At 35.3% G+C, this 16,182-nt stretch overlaps 1 protein-coding gene across 1 annotated transcript in view; it reads left to right on the top strand.

The window, feature by feature from the left end:
• kif21b (kinesin family member 21B) overlaps nt 1–16,182 on the top strand; it is a 90,378-nt gene that overhangs the window by 24,743 nt on the left and 49,453 nt on the right. The window contains exons 2-6 of the mRNA XM_016500559.1: nt 6,248–6,470; nt 6,948–7,130; nt 11,418–11,567; nt 13,784–13,915; nt 14,295–14,462. Coding sequence (XP_016356045.1) covers nt 6,248–6,470; nt 6,948–7,130; nt 11,418–11,567; nt 13,784–13,915; nt 14,295–14,462 — 856 coding nt within the window. The remainder of the gene's footprint in view (nt 1–6,247; nt 6,471–6,947; nt 7,131–11,417; nt 11,568–13,783; nt 13,916–14,294; nt 14,463–16,182) is intronic.

Raw genomic sequence — 16,182 nt, 5'->3', positions numbered from 1 at the left:
ATATATATATTTATTTATATATATTTATATTTATATTTATTTATATATATTTATATTTATATTTATATATTTATATTTATTCCGGTGTTCTGTTTTGCTCCATCAAAAATGTCCCATTGTAAATCCATCAATACTTGGACGATACACCTCTGATGCTGCCGTCTTGTAACTAGAGTAAACTATAGTAGCGCTAAAATGCCACATTTTGTGAGAAAGCTACTTTAAACACACAAGTTATTTTTGAAGGTTTTAAAATGGGAAAATGACTCTTTGTGGTTATTGTGGCTTCACACTGATCTAAGACTGCACTAACAAGGATGTGGCGAGAACGTCCCTTCTGCAGACCAGGAAGTGCAGTCAGAGCAGACTGATGACACACTTCCTTTTGTTTTTTCGTACACATACACACACACACACACACACACACACACACACACACACACACACACAGAGGCAGCAGGCGGACAGATGCGTCATGTGTGAGGAGCGTTTCTGTCATGTGTGGGTGTCATAACTGTCAGACACAAATGATGGATCACTGCAGATATTAAAATGGGTGGCCCAACATCTGATTTTTTTGTTTATGAATCTAATTTAGAGCCGCAGAGACGCTTGAATCAAAGTCTGAATTGCCTTGACACATTGGCGTGTGAAATAGAGGTTGCTATTTGAGGATGTACTTGAGTATTTTTTGTGGGATTTTGTCTCTGACTCATCTAAAGATGTTATTTTTGTGTTTGGGGTTAATCTTTTTGCGTAATTAAAAATTGATAATGACACTGATAGCATTAGCAGTCCTTATTTAGAGAAACCAACTCTATTAAAACTCCAGGCCCTGTGGGAATGAAATGTCTTTGTTCTGTGGAACATCAACATAATTATTTAGCAAAGCGTTAATAATCTCCTCAAGACGTTTAGTATTTTATCTCACAGGAAATTACAAATTGCACGGCTCTTTAGGATAAACAGATCAAGGCAATAAGGATGTGCCTTCGACGCACACTGATCTGAAAACAGTTTGGAGGACTCCTTTGCAGGATTTCAGTGGCGTAAGCTGGTCTAGGATCAGGTAAGGATGCGGTGCGGGCCGATGGGATGTGTAATCCTCCAGCGTGGGGTTATTTTTAGTGTGTGATCCTCTCAGGGGAGCGCCTCATATGTTGTGTTTGTCGTCCTGATCAATGCGCTATAGATTATGGTTCCCCTGACTGTGGAACGGGATAAAAGAAAGAGGCTAAAGCCCAGCTGAGGCCAGAGAGAGAGAGAGGAGGATGGGCAGATTCGGATAGATATGTGTGTGTGTGAGAAGCAGAAGGGATTGAGCCTGCGTTCTGTGCATATGTGCTCTTGTTAATTGATTATTCATGGTTCTCTCTCATTTCCTGCCACATTCGGCTGGTTTGTGCATCCCTCACAGCTGTAGATGCTAATTATCAATGTAACACCCAGAATCAGGGTTCAAATGTGACTAACATATGATCGGACGTGTCTGCTACTTACACTGGGTTTGTGGTGTTTCATGTTTTGCTGATCTCGTAACACAAGGACCTTCTTTGGAGTTTGTGGTGTGTGTTTGTAGTTGGCTATGCAAAAATGTCTCCAGAAATTTAAATATGTCCAAAAAAGTAATCTAAATGTATTTATTTCAAAAGTTTTTTTGTCAGTTACTTTGTTAACACACACACACACACAGACACACACACACACACACACACACACTGTGTTCCAAATGATTATGCAAGTGACATATCAATAAGATTTCGGTACAATAAACAGTCCGATTTTTGTTTGTTTTGATTTTCACATCATTTCAGGTAACTGGTATCAATATCAGACAGGTTTGTTCAATAGTTTGCCAGGTCTTCTTTGATAAACAGAAACCCCACTTAAAGAGGCTGTTCCACATTTCTCAGACAGGTTTGTTCAATAGTTTGCCAGGTCTTCTTAGGTAAATGGAAACCCTACTTAAAGAGGTTTTTCCACATTATTAAGCAAGTCACAGTTCTCATGCAATATGGTGAGGAAGAAAGATCTTTCTGAAGATGAAAAGTATGAAACAATGCAATGTCTTGCAAAAGGCATCAAAACAAACAATATTTTGCAAAAAGCAAGTAGAAATGATTGAACTGTCAAAAGATTTGTGAGTTAAATTAAGACAGCTATACTGTTAGCAAAGCTCCGTCATTACTCCGTCATTCCGTTTTTACTTTCACTGACTGCATCGTGAATTGACTGAGATTAAGACGTTCACCGGCATAACTCTTGAGCAAAGTTTGCACTTTGCTTGTGTGATATCCACTGGCTCGCCTTCACGGTTTAAAACCGAAATATTTCCAACATTGCGACGTAACCAATATACCAATATAACCAAACAATATTTTGCAAAAAGCAAGTAGAAATGATTGAACTGTCAAAAGATTTGTGAGTGACTTGGAGCACAGAAGATCTTGGTCAGATAAAGATTTATTAAGGAAAGTTTCTGTCAAACAAATGAACTGTACTGTAAAGGCCGCTGTAAAAAAGCCACTGCTGAGCAGCAGACAGGTGTTTGAAGCTACTGGAGTCTCAAGATCCTCTCCATGCAGACTGGCAGTTGTGTGTAAAGCTGCGTTTCAGTCACTGCTAACCAGACCTCACAAAGAGAAACCTGCACAGTGGCTGTAGAAACACATTTTCAAACTGTTTAGCACCACGGTATTTTCTTATCACGATTATAGTGACCAAAATGATCATGGTTATCAGTATTATCACTCTATTGTTAAAATATGCTGGAAATGTTTAAAAAGTTCTGACACATAAATCGTTTCACCAAGTCTTGTATTTAAAATCAACAAACAATAAATCAAATTACTTTTTGTTGCATAAACACTAAAACAATAGCATTACCAATGATGTCCGGATTTTAAATGACAACATGACAAAATGGTAAACCTCACATTTCAGCCATTTCTGGGCCATAAAATGTTTCAGATGCATTGCTGTTGATTGCTATGGTCTAGTTTCACCTTGTAATGAAAATAACTAACCATTAAAGGTAACCATTAAAATGGTTCGACTGTTTAAAAAAAGATGCACACAAGCGGCAAGTTGATAATAAAAAGGGCAGATTGTTCCCCATGATCTCTGAGGTCAGTCTTGTTAATTTGTTGAAGATCATGTCAGCTGACAAGTTCACTTTGTCAGTTGAGACCAATGTATTAGTAAGAAGTATCTGTAGTAGAGATGAATGAGTATCAGCCCATCAGAAATGCCTCAGGCAAAAGCTAATTAACTTGATTCAATTAATTGTTTAATAAATTAGTGGGTTTTTAGCCTGGAGATTTAATTAACCTTGATGTTAACTTGACATGTATTTACTTGTCTGTTAATGAAAGTGCTTTAACCTGTTCCTTCACCCTAATAGAAAATTGATGGTTCTCGGGGGTCGTTCACACAGAACGCAACTTTGCATCTAAAATGCATCCTCCATGTTGTTGTCAAATAAAACTTGCACACAAACACAGGAGGTCAAATGCTATTTCATGCATTCTGACTTATTTACACTTTTTACACGCACCACTCATCGATGTCAGTTCCAAAATAGTGGGCCAATCAGAAGACTCCGGAGGCGGGCAAGCGTTACAAGCTTTGTTTACAGTAAAAGTTGAAATTCTTTCAATGTGACATGGCATCTTAAAGACATGAGATGCAGGCGCAATGATCATACACATCCGTATAGTGCATTTACATAGAAAAACTATGGTAACTAAGTTAGCTAACTAACTAAGTACTAGCGTATTGGAATGGAAAAATGTGTTCTGTGTGAACGGCCCCTAATGGTGTGATAATGTGGTCAACACATTCATGTCATTTCAGAATTACTGAAATTGGGTGTTTCTTGGGCATCTAATGCTGTATTGCCATTGTGGTCTGAAAACACAGTATTCACACACTCTCACTAGCTTATTAAATTTGTCCACTAACAATGTGTTTGCACATACGTCACAGAAGAAGTCTGTTTTTTGTAATGCAAAAACCCATCACACTCTTAAAAATAAAGGTGCTGCACGATGCCATCGAAGAACCTTTTTGTCTACATGGTTCCATAAAGAACCTTTAACATTTCTCTTTCACAAAAGGTTCTTTGTGGCGAAAGAAGGTTCTTCAGATTATAAAAAGGCAAGAAAGAGATGGTTCTTTAAAGAACCTTTGACTGAATGGTTCTTTGTGGAACCAAAAATGGTTCTTCTTTGGCATCGCTGTGAAGAATCTTTTAAGCACCTTTTTAAAGAGTGCAGTGTAATTTCCAGCACATCTCAAATTCTGTGATGGAAATGACTCCTTTGCCTGACTACTAAGTTTCATAGCTTTTATGTATCCTACATTTCACAAATGACACAATTTCGATTTGAACATAAATTCATGACTTTAAAAAAATGATGCACACACAGTAAAAATCGCGATTCTTGCTTCAATTTCTATTATGTCTTGCATATTCCATCTCAAGCATGCTCTTCAATGATAATGTCCTTGAAAACACTTGGTACACTTAATTTTGATAAAATATATTATAGTGGTTGACCGATCTATCGCCAAGGCCGATATATCGGCCGATATTTGTCTTTTTTTTAAATATCGGCATTGGCCGATAAGTTTTTCTGTTTGGCCGATGCGTTCGAGGTGCGCCGGACTTTTATTTTGACGGCGCTGAGAATGGAAGCGTCTGAGCACATAGTGCTCACATTCTCCCTCTGGTTCGCTGTTGTCATTAACAGTTCTGTCTAAATACGAATAGAAGTCTGTCTAATAATCAGATAGAACGTTTAAACAAAGGAATTAAAATGTATACATAAATCATCTTATAACGATTGCTTTTATATTATTAGTAATAGAAAGGCAAACATTATAATACTTTCTTGTTTGCCGTCAGCATTCAGCAAATACGCATTTATATCATTTAAACAAATCTCTGAATGTCTAATAAACGTCTAATTTCAAAAACCTTACAAACTTAGTCGGATCCAGTTGTGAGATCTTGTGAAGTGTGCATGTGTATCCTGCATGATCGTGTGTTCTCTGTGTGACGGTCGGTCCGTGTGAATTGAATGCGGACAGGAGGAGAGTTCAGCTTCACTGGAGACGCGCGATCGACAAACTTTAAACTTGTGATTTTAAATTATGCTGCGCTTTATGCATTTGCCCACTGCCATATTCATGTCATTTTCACTGTGTGGTGTATGTAAAATGAGTGTTACCTTGGCTTTAATTGAAAAAATATGATTCCCAATGCACACAAACTTCCCAGATTACTTAGTGCGCTGTTGGTTACAGCGTTTACTTCTGTTTTAATTATATTTTAATTAAATATTTATTTATTTGTGAAAAATACTTTGTCATCTAAAGTATAAGTATGTTTATTTAACACATTTATTTTTTAAATAAATTTTCAAATGATTTCAAATTTCCTAAATATTAATTAAAATAAATAAAATGATATCGTCTTTATATCGGCCATCAGCCACCCTGCTTTCCAAGATATCGTCATCGGCTGTCAAAAAAACAATATCGGTCGACCAATATCTAATATATTAGAAGTAAAACTACTCTGTGTGGTGAAAATTATGCCACAACTGTTGGACAGTTGCATTTTTTAATAATTTAAGTAGATTTCACTTTAAAGTAAAAAATCAATTAAAAAATATATTTTAATGTTTTGCTTGGTCATTCTTTGTTTAAATGATGATACTTTTAAGCATGTATTTATTTTTTAATGGATCTTCCTAGTATAAGATTGAAAGTCTCTGTTCAGGACAAGAGTAAAACAATAAATACCCTTCAAATAACACAAGGGTTATCTCAATTTGAATACAAACAAACAAAAAAAGAAGATTTAGAGTTCCCTGCTAGTAGATTTTTTTTTTTAAACAAAATTGAATGAAAGCTCTTAATTACTTAATGGGGAAAAATGAGAGCTGTCTAGGATAGTTTGGTAGCTACTTTATGTATTTCTGTCTTTGTCTGTTCATATTTCTTTTATTTTTTTTCTCCCTCTTGATAATGTTGTCATTTCAGATAAAACTTAAAATCCTGTTTTATTAGACTAGCTGTCCAGTCAACTTTTTAAACATTGAACCATTAATTTATTTGAATTTAGTAGATTCTGTGGCAGAGCAGATTGTCAAACATGACTTGAATGCAGCATTTGTCCATGATTCTTTGCCTTTGTTAATGTGTTGTCAATTTTTTTATCTTTTGTTCTTTTCATCAGGATCCGGCCGCAGATGGCAAAGGAAAAGATTGAGGGATGTCACATCTGCACCTCCGTTACTCCCAGGGAGCCCCAGGTGCTCTTGGGTAAAGACAAGGCCTTTACGTATGACTTTGTGTTTGACTTGGACGCTCAGCAACATCAGATCTACAGCGCCTGTGTTCACAAGCTGGTTGAAGGCTGCTTCGAGGGATACAATGCAACCGTCTTCGCTTACGGACAAGTAAGATCTACCATGCTTGTCTACACTTGGACAACTGATAAAATGACGTTTACACTGATTGTGAACCAGAAATGGCAGATGGGTTTGTGTCAATGATGATAGCGGTCATTTGTTTTCTGCATTTACACCAAAACTCACCGTTATCATCATTGGCACAGTTTACACTTCTCAGCGAGCCACTTATTTATATGATGTTTTCACTGTGTTAGTTATAATGAAAGTATCATAGATACGTACATCTTAGCAGCTGTTATAGTAAAAACAGTAACAGTTTTTAACAGAGTTCCACATGTATGACTCATTTCATATACAAAGATTTTAGCCAATCACAGCATTTAAAAAATGCATTTCATTGTGTGAAATTTCACTTGTGTGTTTTTGTGTATGATTGTATATTGAATGTTAGCATTGTATTCATTTTCATTCTTCATTGTGTATTGTAATGGGTTTTGTGCATGTTTTTAATGTTTGTTGCAGACCGGTTCAGGAAAGACCTACACCATGGGCACTGGCTTTGATGTAACCATGTCGGAGGAAGAGCAGGGCATCATCCCACGGGCCGTGCAACATCTCTTCCAGGGCATCCAGAAACGCAGACTAGAGGCACAGAGCGCCGGCATGCCCCTGCCAGAATTCAAAGTCAGCGCCCAGTTCCTGGAGGTGAGACTTCATCAAATATAGAACTCTTTTTTTTGTAGTTTTTGCTGCCATTTATAGAGCCCTATGAAATCAGTTTTGTTTTTTCCCAAATTGGGTTTTGTTTTTCTCTAAAAGCTGTTTTTTTCCAATTAAATTTTTCTGGATTTAGTTTTTTTTCCCCGTTTGAATTTTTCTACATTCTTTTAATGGTTAAACTACATTATAGTAATCAAAAAGCATGTTTAATTAATTTAAATCATGAATCGTATAATTAAAAAAAAAAAGTTTAACAAAAACAATACTTTTAGGACTCAAATTCTGTTTTATTTTTACCAAATTCTGTGTTTTATGTTTTAATTTTTCTGGATTCCGTGATGGTTCAATTAAATTGTAATAATAAAAAAGCATGTCTAATCAATTGAATTTATAAAAACGACTTAATAATGTATTACATTTTTTTTACAATAAGGCCCCATGATTTTTTTTCATAAATTCTGTGTGTATTTAATTTTTTTTGATAATCAAATTAAATCAGAATATTGCTTTTAATAAGCCAAAAAATATATATTTTTTTCATTACTATATATATTGGCAAACAAAGTGCTGCATGCGTATAACAGGTTTTTGAAACAATTGAAACAATGAAACAATTGTGTGATTATTTCTTAAAATAGTGTTGTAATAATTTTATAATTTGTATTATTAGTACCTTGAGATGTATATTCAACTGTAAAAAACTAATAGGCCTATATTTTTGTCAATTCCAAGTTAAACTGAACTTTTATTTTTATGGGTTGCCATGATTATAGTTGAATTGCATTGAAAAAAAAATTGTGTAGGATTTACTTGGAAACAATTGTCAAACAATTTTTGAATCAATTTTGCTAGTAAATTTCACAGATAATTACAAAACAATTCACATTTAATTCAATGCGTTAGTTATGGAAGCTTATTTCCACTACAGAATAAAAAATAAAAAAGGTAAATTGTGACCTCCGATTAGGGGTGGGCGATATAACCTCAAAATTATATCACGATATTTCAAGAATATTTGCGATTAATGATATTTATTAGGGCCAAGTATCACCAGCAAAGTCACAATATGATACGTATCACGATACAGAGGTCACGATACGATACGTATCACGATACATATGCCACGGTACGGTACATATCACGATACAGAGGCCACGGTACGATATGTATCACGGTACAGATGCCACGATGCGATACGTATCACGGTACATATGCCACGATACGATACATATCACGATACAGAGGCCACGGTACGATATGTATCACGATACAGAGGCCACGATGCGATACGTATCACGATACAAGACTGCACTGAATTTCACCTCAGCAGAATTTAGAAAAACAGCTGTTTATTAAACACTGCATACTATAGTGCCATTTATAACTATTGGCAGAGCAGGCAGTTGACCTCTGCATTATGAAGGGCCTCCATAACTGTACCACAGTACAATATAGGTAATGGCATATGTTTCATGTTTACATTGGGCACTTCCCACCAGGTACAATATTCTGATTGTTTGCATCTTGTTTTTAAGTCCATAAATAATAATGTACTCGTTCTAATAAATTTATATTATAATGTACTCATTCTAATATATTAAAAAATCATATTTACATTGCTGGTAGGTTATCATTGCACAAATTAACACACTCTCTACGTTTAAAAAATAAAAGTAAAAATTAGAAGAGTTCTAAACTAATGCGCTGTCTTCACTGTATGTTTTTAGCGCCGCCCCGCAATTTTATCAACTAAATAGCTTAATCGCTCAAGAGCTACATTATCTTTCTCAACAAGGAGCTGGTAACATCATTGTTTCTAAAGAAATTAAAGCCACAGCTTCACTGTTAATAGAGAAATGTGGCAAAACGGTGGTAATTCATAAATACACAGCCTCTCTCTCTCTCTCATAAATGAACACTTGATGAATTACACTTTTCTGAGAATAGAATATTGAAGTGGAGATCGCTAAACTGCAAGCTAACTGTGTTTTCAGAAAGCAAGCGCGTTTATCCACAGTGGAGAGAGAGTGCGTGCACATGGTTGCCAGGTTGATAAAGATAAGTAGCACATTTAGCAGATATTTCCATATTGCGTAAGTGGGAAGCTCTGTTTTTGTAATTGTAATCTGTAATTGCGTCTCTTTATATCAGGCAACCCAGTTTTGTTGCTCTGCGGCTAGATTAAACCTTGTTGTAGCCTATATATTATGCTCTATTCATTATTTTTTAGAAACCTCGCACTTTTCTACTCAATTTTAAATGCTGCTCTTGCATTCAAATTAAGCACGGTCCACTGCTGCACACGTGCCACAAAAGCTGTCCCTGTATCGATATTCGTATCGTCAAATCTCTCGAACACAGCACTAATATTTATGAGGATAGAAAAAATATGGAACAACATTTTATTGGTGATTGCAGCTGGCCGGCAGCAGCATTTATTAGTGCAAACGCAGTGAAGGGCATTTTCCATCCTTTTCCAATGAGCTACAGTCATTGATGACAGACTACCTAATTCCAAGTGTAAATCTATTGTCATAAGGTGGCAGAAGCAGCATTATAGTGCAATAGTAGTGACCAGTGTTGGGCAAGTTACTTTAAAAAAAGTTACTAGTTACTTTTCACAAATAGTAACTGAGTTACATCATTATAAAAGTAACCAATTACCAGTGAAAGTAACTATTGCATTACTTAAAAAAAAAAAAAGTTAAAAAAACTTGGATGCCTCCAATGTTAAATGAATGAAATGGACACTACATGGAATAAATTACTTTTAAACATTGCACACTAATACAAAACAACAACATACATTCTTTTAAAACATTAGAAAATATTACAGATCCCAATTTGAACACTATGTGTGAATGTTATAATAAATGTATTAACAGAGCTGTTGTAATTATTATCATTATTATTGTCTTACTTTTTAATTTTATTTAACAGAACAACACTAAAATTACAATACTAACATTTATGAATGTTGATGGAGCTTTTATTTTGATGGAAACCTGCAGGAAGTCATCAGTGCTTCTTTTTGTTGACCGCACAGCAGATTTATAAATTATTCTCATTACTAATTTGGGAAGATGCACGTATCACATTGTCACATGCCTTGTAAAAATTCATAAAAATGTTACTGAGCAACTGACGAGTAACACGGTTTCAGCGCAGATTTCCCTCGCGGTTTGGACTTTGAACCCTGGCTAATGCAGCACGGTTTGGACACATGCAAATTCATGCGTGTATTAGAAAACATAACGTTCTGCAGTGTATTTAATTGTTTAAGACCATTTCGCGATTTTAATCATCATACAGTAACCAGCAACAACCACCGCTTCCTCTTCTCATCGGAGACATGAGATGCAGTGCTAAACCGTGTCTCGCTGTCTGTGCTTGTAATGATTTTTTCGTCTTTCTCGGGCAGTTTTAAATGCACTGCCGTCATGTTTGCTGCATTAGTGTGCCGCCTCTATTTGATTGCGTCACGTCATTGTTCGGTACAATTTATTTGGTCTTTTTGCTTATTCGGCCTTATTCATTTTGCTTATTCATTGATATCGCGATGTGACACTTTTTTATCATGTAAAAATGTATACCGGTGTGTGACGAGTCGGCTTCCTCCCCCCTAATTATCAGCATCACCCCATCCCTTAATCGCCGCCCTTCACCGCGCAGACAGCAGTGTAGCTGTAAACCGATTAGCCCCTTCCTCGTGTAAAGTCCCGGCCTAGGTAATGAGTTTAAACCTGTAACGGGGCGTTTTAACGATCCGTGCTGCTTGCTGTCTGGCACAGGCTGCTGTTTGTTCAGCAGATTCGCGGCTCGCCGTGGGGAATAACTCCACAGATTTGTCTCAAGTTCTGCGGCTGTGAACAGTCGCCGTCCCTTGTGGCGGCTTTAATAGGGCATTAAAGTGCCCTTATTTCATTAGTCTTGTCCTTTCCAGAACTCCTTTGTGCACTTTGTGCATTGTTTTTCTATGTTAGCAGTTTGATTTATTGTTTTGAACCCTAAATTGATTTTATCAAGTCCCTCTGTGTCACTTCCTCAAGCGAGGGAAGCTGGGAAAAGCCCTGTCCACTTGTTTTTCTTTTTTAATTTTCTCTTCAGTTGTAGTTTTGCTCATGAGTTATGTTACCATTATTTATCATTGGCTTGTCCATCAGCTTGTGTGGTCTCTGGGATTCCCGAGGTCGAACATGCAAGGCTCTGGCCTATTGGTCTCTTTGACCTTTGCCCTCTGAAGGTCACTGAGTGCGTGTATTTGTCTTGCAGCTCTATAACGAGGAGATCCTGGACCTGTTCGACAGCACACGTGACCCTGAGGCTCGAGGCCGGAAGTCCAACATTAAGATCCATGAGGATGGGAGCGGAGGCATCTACACCACAGGAGTGACCTCACGACTGGTCAGCTCAGAGGAGGAGGTCAGATATCTGCCTGGGTTATTTACTGGAGTCATTTGAAGTCAGAATGACATAAACATTGACATTAATTGCTTAGATGCTCTTGGTATTATTGTGCATGATTCATCTAAAAATAGTGTTTTGTATTAAATGATCATTTAATAAAAAGGTCATTGCTACAAGATACTCTTAAGAATAGTTTTAACTACCGTTGAGATAATTACATTTAAGCCAACAATAAAAGTAGAGAAAACAGCAGCATTTATAACACAGCATGAATATAATATATTGTACGTTTATGTTAATAATGTTATATATTTTTTGTATATCACTACACTGTTATTGCTACAAAAAGAGATGTGTATCTGTGCATGGAGTAATAATAATAATAATAATAATAATAGTATTATATTAAATGTTGTTGTCGATCATATGCAACATTAAACATAATATAAATAGTATTATTAATAATAATAATAATATTATTATTATTATTATAATGTGAATAATAATAATAATAATAATAATAATAATAGTTTATTAAATGTTGTTGTTGTTGATCATATGCAACGTTAAACATAATATAAATATTATTATTATTATTATTAGTTTGTATGTTAATTAAATGTGTTAATTAATAATTATTATAATTATAATTATACTTATTGAATAATAATGATAATACTACTAATAATAACAATAACAATACTTTATTATTATATGACATAATATGAATATCTCTTTCTTAATTATTTTGTGTATTGTATTAAATAATAATAATAATAATAATAGTTTATTAAATGTTGTTGTTGATCATATGCAACGTTAAACATAATATAAATATTATTATTATTATTATTAGTTTGTATGTTCATTCAATGTGTTAATTAATAATTATTATAATTATAATTATACTTATTGAATAATAATGATAATACTAATAATAACAATAATAACAATACTTTATTATTATAATGACATAATATGAATATCTCTTTCTTCTATATCATATATAGATGATGATGATGATGATGATATTATTATTATTATTATTATTATTATTAGTTTGTATATTGTATTAAATACTACTACTACTACTACTACTAATTATTATTATCATTAACGTTTATGTTAATAATGTTATATATTTTTTGTATATCACTACACTGTTATTGCTACAAAAAGAGATGTGTATCTGTGCATGGAGTAATAATAATAATAATAATAATAATAGTATTATATTAAATGTTGTTGTCGATCATATGCAACATTAAACATAATATAAATAGTATTATTAATAATAATAATAATATTATTATTATTATTATAATGTGAATAATAATAATAATAATAATAATAATAATAGTTTATTAAATGTTGTTGTTGTTGATCATATGCAACGTTAAACATAATATAAATATTATTATTATTATTATTAGTTTGTATGTTCATTCAATGTGTTAATTAATAATTATTATAATTATAATTATACTTATTGAATAATAATGATAATACTAATAATAACAATAATAACAATACTTTATTATTATAATGACATAATATGAATATCTCTTTCTTCATTATTAAAACATGCAGTTTTTGCAGAGTGCAATGTTATATGTGACGTGACATGTGACATGTGGCCAAGTATGGTGACCCATACTAGGAATTAGTGCTCTGCATTTATCCCATCCAAAGTGCACACACACAGCAGTGAACACACACACACCGTGAACACACACCCGGAGCAGTGGGCAGCCATTTTTTTTTTGCTGCGGCGCCCGGGGAGCAGTTGGGGGTTCGGTGCCTTGCTCAAGGGCACCTCAGTCGTGGTATTGAAGGTGGAGAGAGCTCCCCCCACCTACAATCCCTGCCGGTACGAGACTCGAACCCGCAACCTTTGGGTTACGAGTCCGACTCTTTAACCATTAGGCCACGACTTCCCCCAAAGTACGACTTCCCCCATATAAACACTGAAAAAAAAAGTAGCTTGTTGTTGGAGAAGCTACATTGTTTTGACAACAGCTACTGTCACAGTTCCACCCTACATTATTTCTCATTGATTGTTTGTTTTCGCTCAGAAACGTGACAGATGATGAAAGTGAAATGCTTTGTGAATGTAATTCTATTGTTGACTTCATGTTTATTTGTTTTAAATGGCTCTTATTACTTGATGACTTGAGGACAACAGAAAGCTTTAGTGAGTATAATAACAGTACTGTGTGCTTTCTCCTCAGATGCTGCAGTGTCTGAAGCTGGGCGCTCTTTCCCGCACCACCGCCAGCACGCAGATGAACGCCCAGAGCTCACGCTCTCATGCCATCTTCACCATCCACCTCTGCCAGATGAGAGTCTGCCCGCAGCCACAGGTACGGCACATCAACACATCAGTCAGGAGCCGCTTTAGATGCTCACAGTGATGCCAACAACATCTGACAACACATGTGAATATTCATTAAAACTGCATGCATCATGTTGAGAGCTATAATCCTAAACTACTGGATAAAGCCATTAACAAGTTTAAGCAGGTCGCAAGTTTTAAAATATTAAAATTCATAGAGCTCAGACTGCTGCGGTACAAAACAGAGTAATTATATAAAACCACTGGCATTAGAAACATCAACACTGAACATGTCAGTGCACATTGAAAATGCAGGAACGATGAAGGTTGTGCACATAATTTTGCATTTGTAATTTAAGATGCTTGTGTTAGTGGCTTAAAGCTGCAGTTGTTTTTTACTCTTCCAGGTGAACGGAGAGATGAACGGTGTGTCTGATGGCTCCATCTCTCAGCCCGAGTATGAGACGCTCACTGCTAAGTTTCACTTTGTGGACCTGGCTGGATCAGAGCGGCTCAAGCGCACAGGAGCCACAGGAGAGAGAGCGAGAGAGGGCATCTCTATCAACTGTGGCCTGGTACGTGTGGTATTCAGACTATAGGGGCTTTCACACCGGGGTAGTTTTAGAAACTAGGAACTGGCCAACAGGACCGCCCCCTGACAGCTACATTTTCCCCTAGGGCCATTTTAAGGTGACTTGCATTACCCTGTTGATCAAGACGCAATGCTTTGATGTGTTTTGATGAAATAATACTTTTATTCAGAAAGGATGTGTTAAACTGATAAAAAAATGATAGTAAAGGCTTATATTGTTAGAAAATATTTCTATTTTGAATAAATGCTGTTCCTGAAAAAGTATCTCAGGTTCCAAAAAAATATTAAACCGCAAAAACGGTTTCAAACATTGATAATAAATCAGCATAATTAGAATGATTTCTAAGGATCATGTGACTAGAGACTGGAGTAATGATGCTGAAAATTCAGCTTTGCAGCACAGGAATAAATTGTATTTAAAGTATACTAAAAATAGAAAACCACTAGTTTAAATTGTAATAATATTTCACAATATTGCTTTTTTTTCTGTATTTTTGGGGGGTTTGAAGTGTGAACTGTTTTAGCAGAGTCCCGGGTCATGCTCACTCATAAGGTTTATTTATTTGTTTGTTTGCTTTTATATTTTTTTTTTTTAGTGTGAAATGGTCTTTTGTGCTATCATCTATGCAGAGTTGGTTGATAATATAACTGCAATAAAGTAACATCATAGTTATGATAATTACTTGTTTACACACACACACACACACACACATATATATATATATATATCCTATGTGTGTGGGAGTATTTTATATTATTTAGGCACTTGTAGGCTGTAGTTTGACAGAATGTTCTAATTCAACATGCCATGGGAAGTCAATTATTTCTTACTCCTTAAAAGTTCATCAGGCTCTTAAAGGGATAGTTCACCCAAAAATGAAAATTAGCCTGTTATTTACTCACCCTCGAGCCATCCTAGCTGTATATGACTTTCTTCTTTCAGGCGAATCCAATCGGAGTTATATTAAAAATTGTCCTGACACAATTTATAATTTATATACATTTATATATACATACAGCAGGTAAAATAAGTATTGAACACATTACCATTTTTCTCAGTAAATATATTTCTAAAGGTGCTGATGACAGGAATTTTTCACCAGATGTTGGTAACAACCCAAGTAATCCATACATACAAAGAAAACAATACAAATAAGTTGGAATGACCCAGGGGAAAAGTATTGAACACGCTTACTGAAATCTAGTTAATACTTCGTACAAAAGCCTTTGTTGTTAATGACAGCTTCAAGACGCCTCCTGTATGGAGAAACTAGTCACATGCATTGCTCAGGTGTGATTTTGGCCCATTCTTCCACACAAACAGTCTTCAAATCTTGAAGGTTCCATTGGCCTCTTCTATGAACTCTGATCTTTAGTTCTTTCCATAGATTTTCTATTGGATTCAAGTCAGGTGATTGGATGGGCCATTCTAGCAGCTTTACTTTCTTTCTCTGAAACCAATTGAGAGTTTCCTCGGCTGTATTTGGGATCATTGTCTTGCTGAAATATCCACCCTTGTTTCATCTTCATCATCCTGGTAGATGGCAGCAGATTTTTATCAAGAATGTCTCGGTACATTTTTCCATTCATCCTTCCTTCAATTATATGAATTTTGCCAGTGCTACACCATGATGTTTTGGGGTGATGTGCAGTGCCATTTGACCTCCAAAAATGGTGTGTATTATGGCATCCAAAGAGTACAA

This window comes from Sinocyclocheilus anshuiensis, unplaced genomic scaffold, assembly GCF_001515605.1.
Source record: "Sinocyclocheilus anshuiensis isolate Anshui unplaced genomic scaffold, SAMN03320099.WGS_v1.1 scaffold42, whole genome shotgun sequence".
Classification (NCBI taxonomy): domain Eukaryota; kingdom Metazoa; phylum Chordata; class Actinopteri; order Cypriniformes; family Cyprinidae; genus Sinocyclocheilus; species Sinocyclocheilus anshuiensis.
This window is presented reverse-complemented; position numbering and strand designations above follow the sequence as displayed.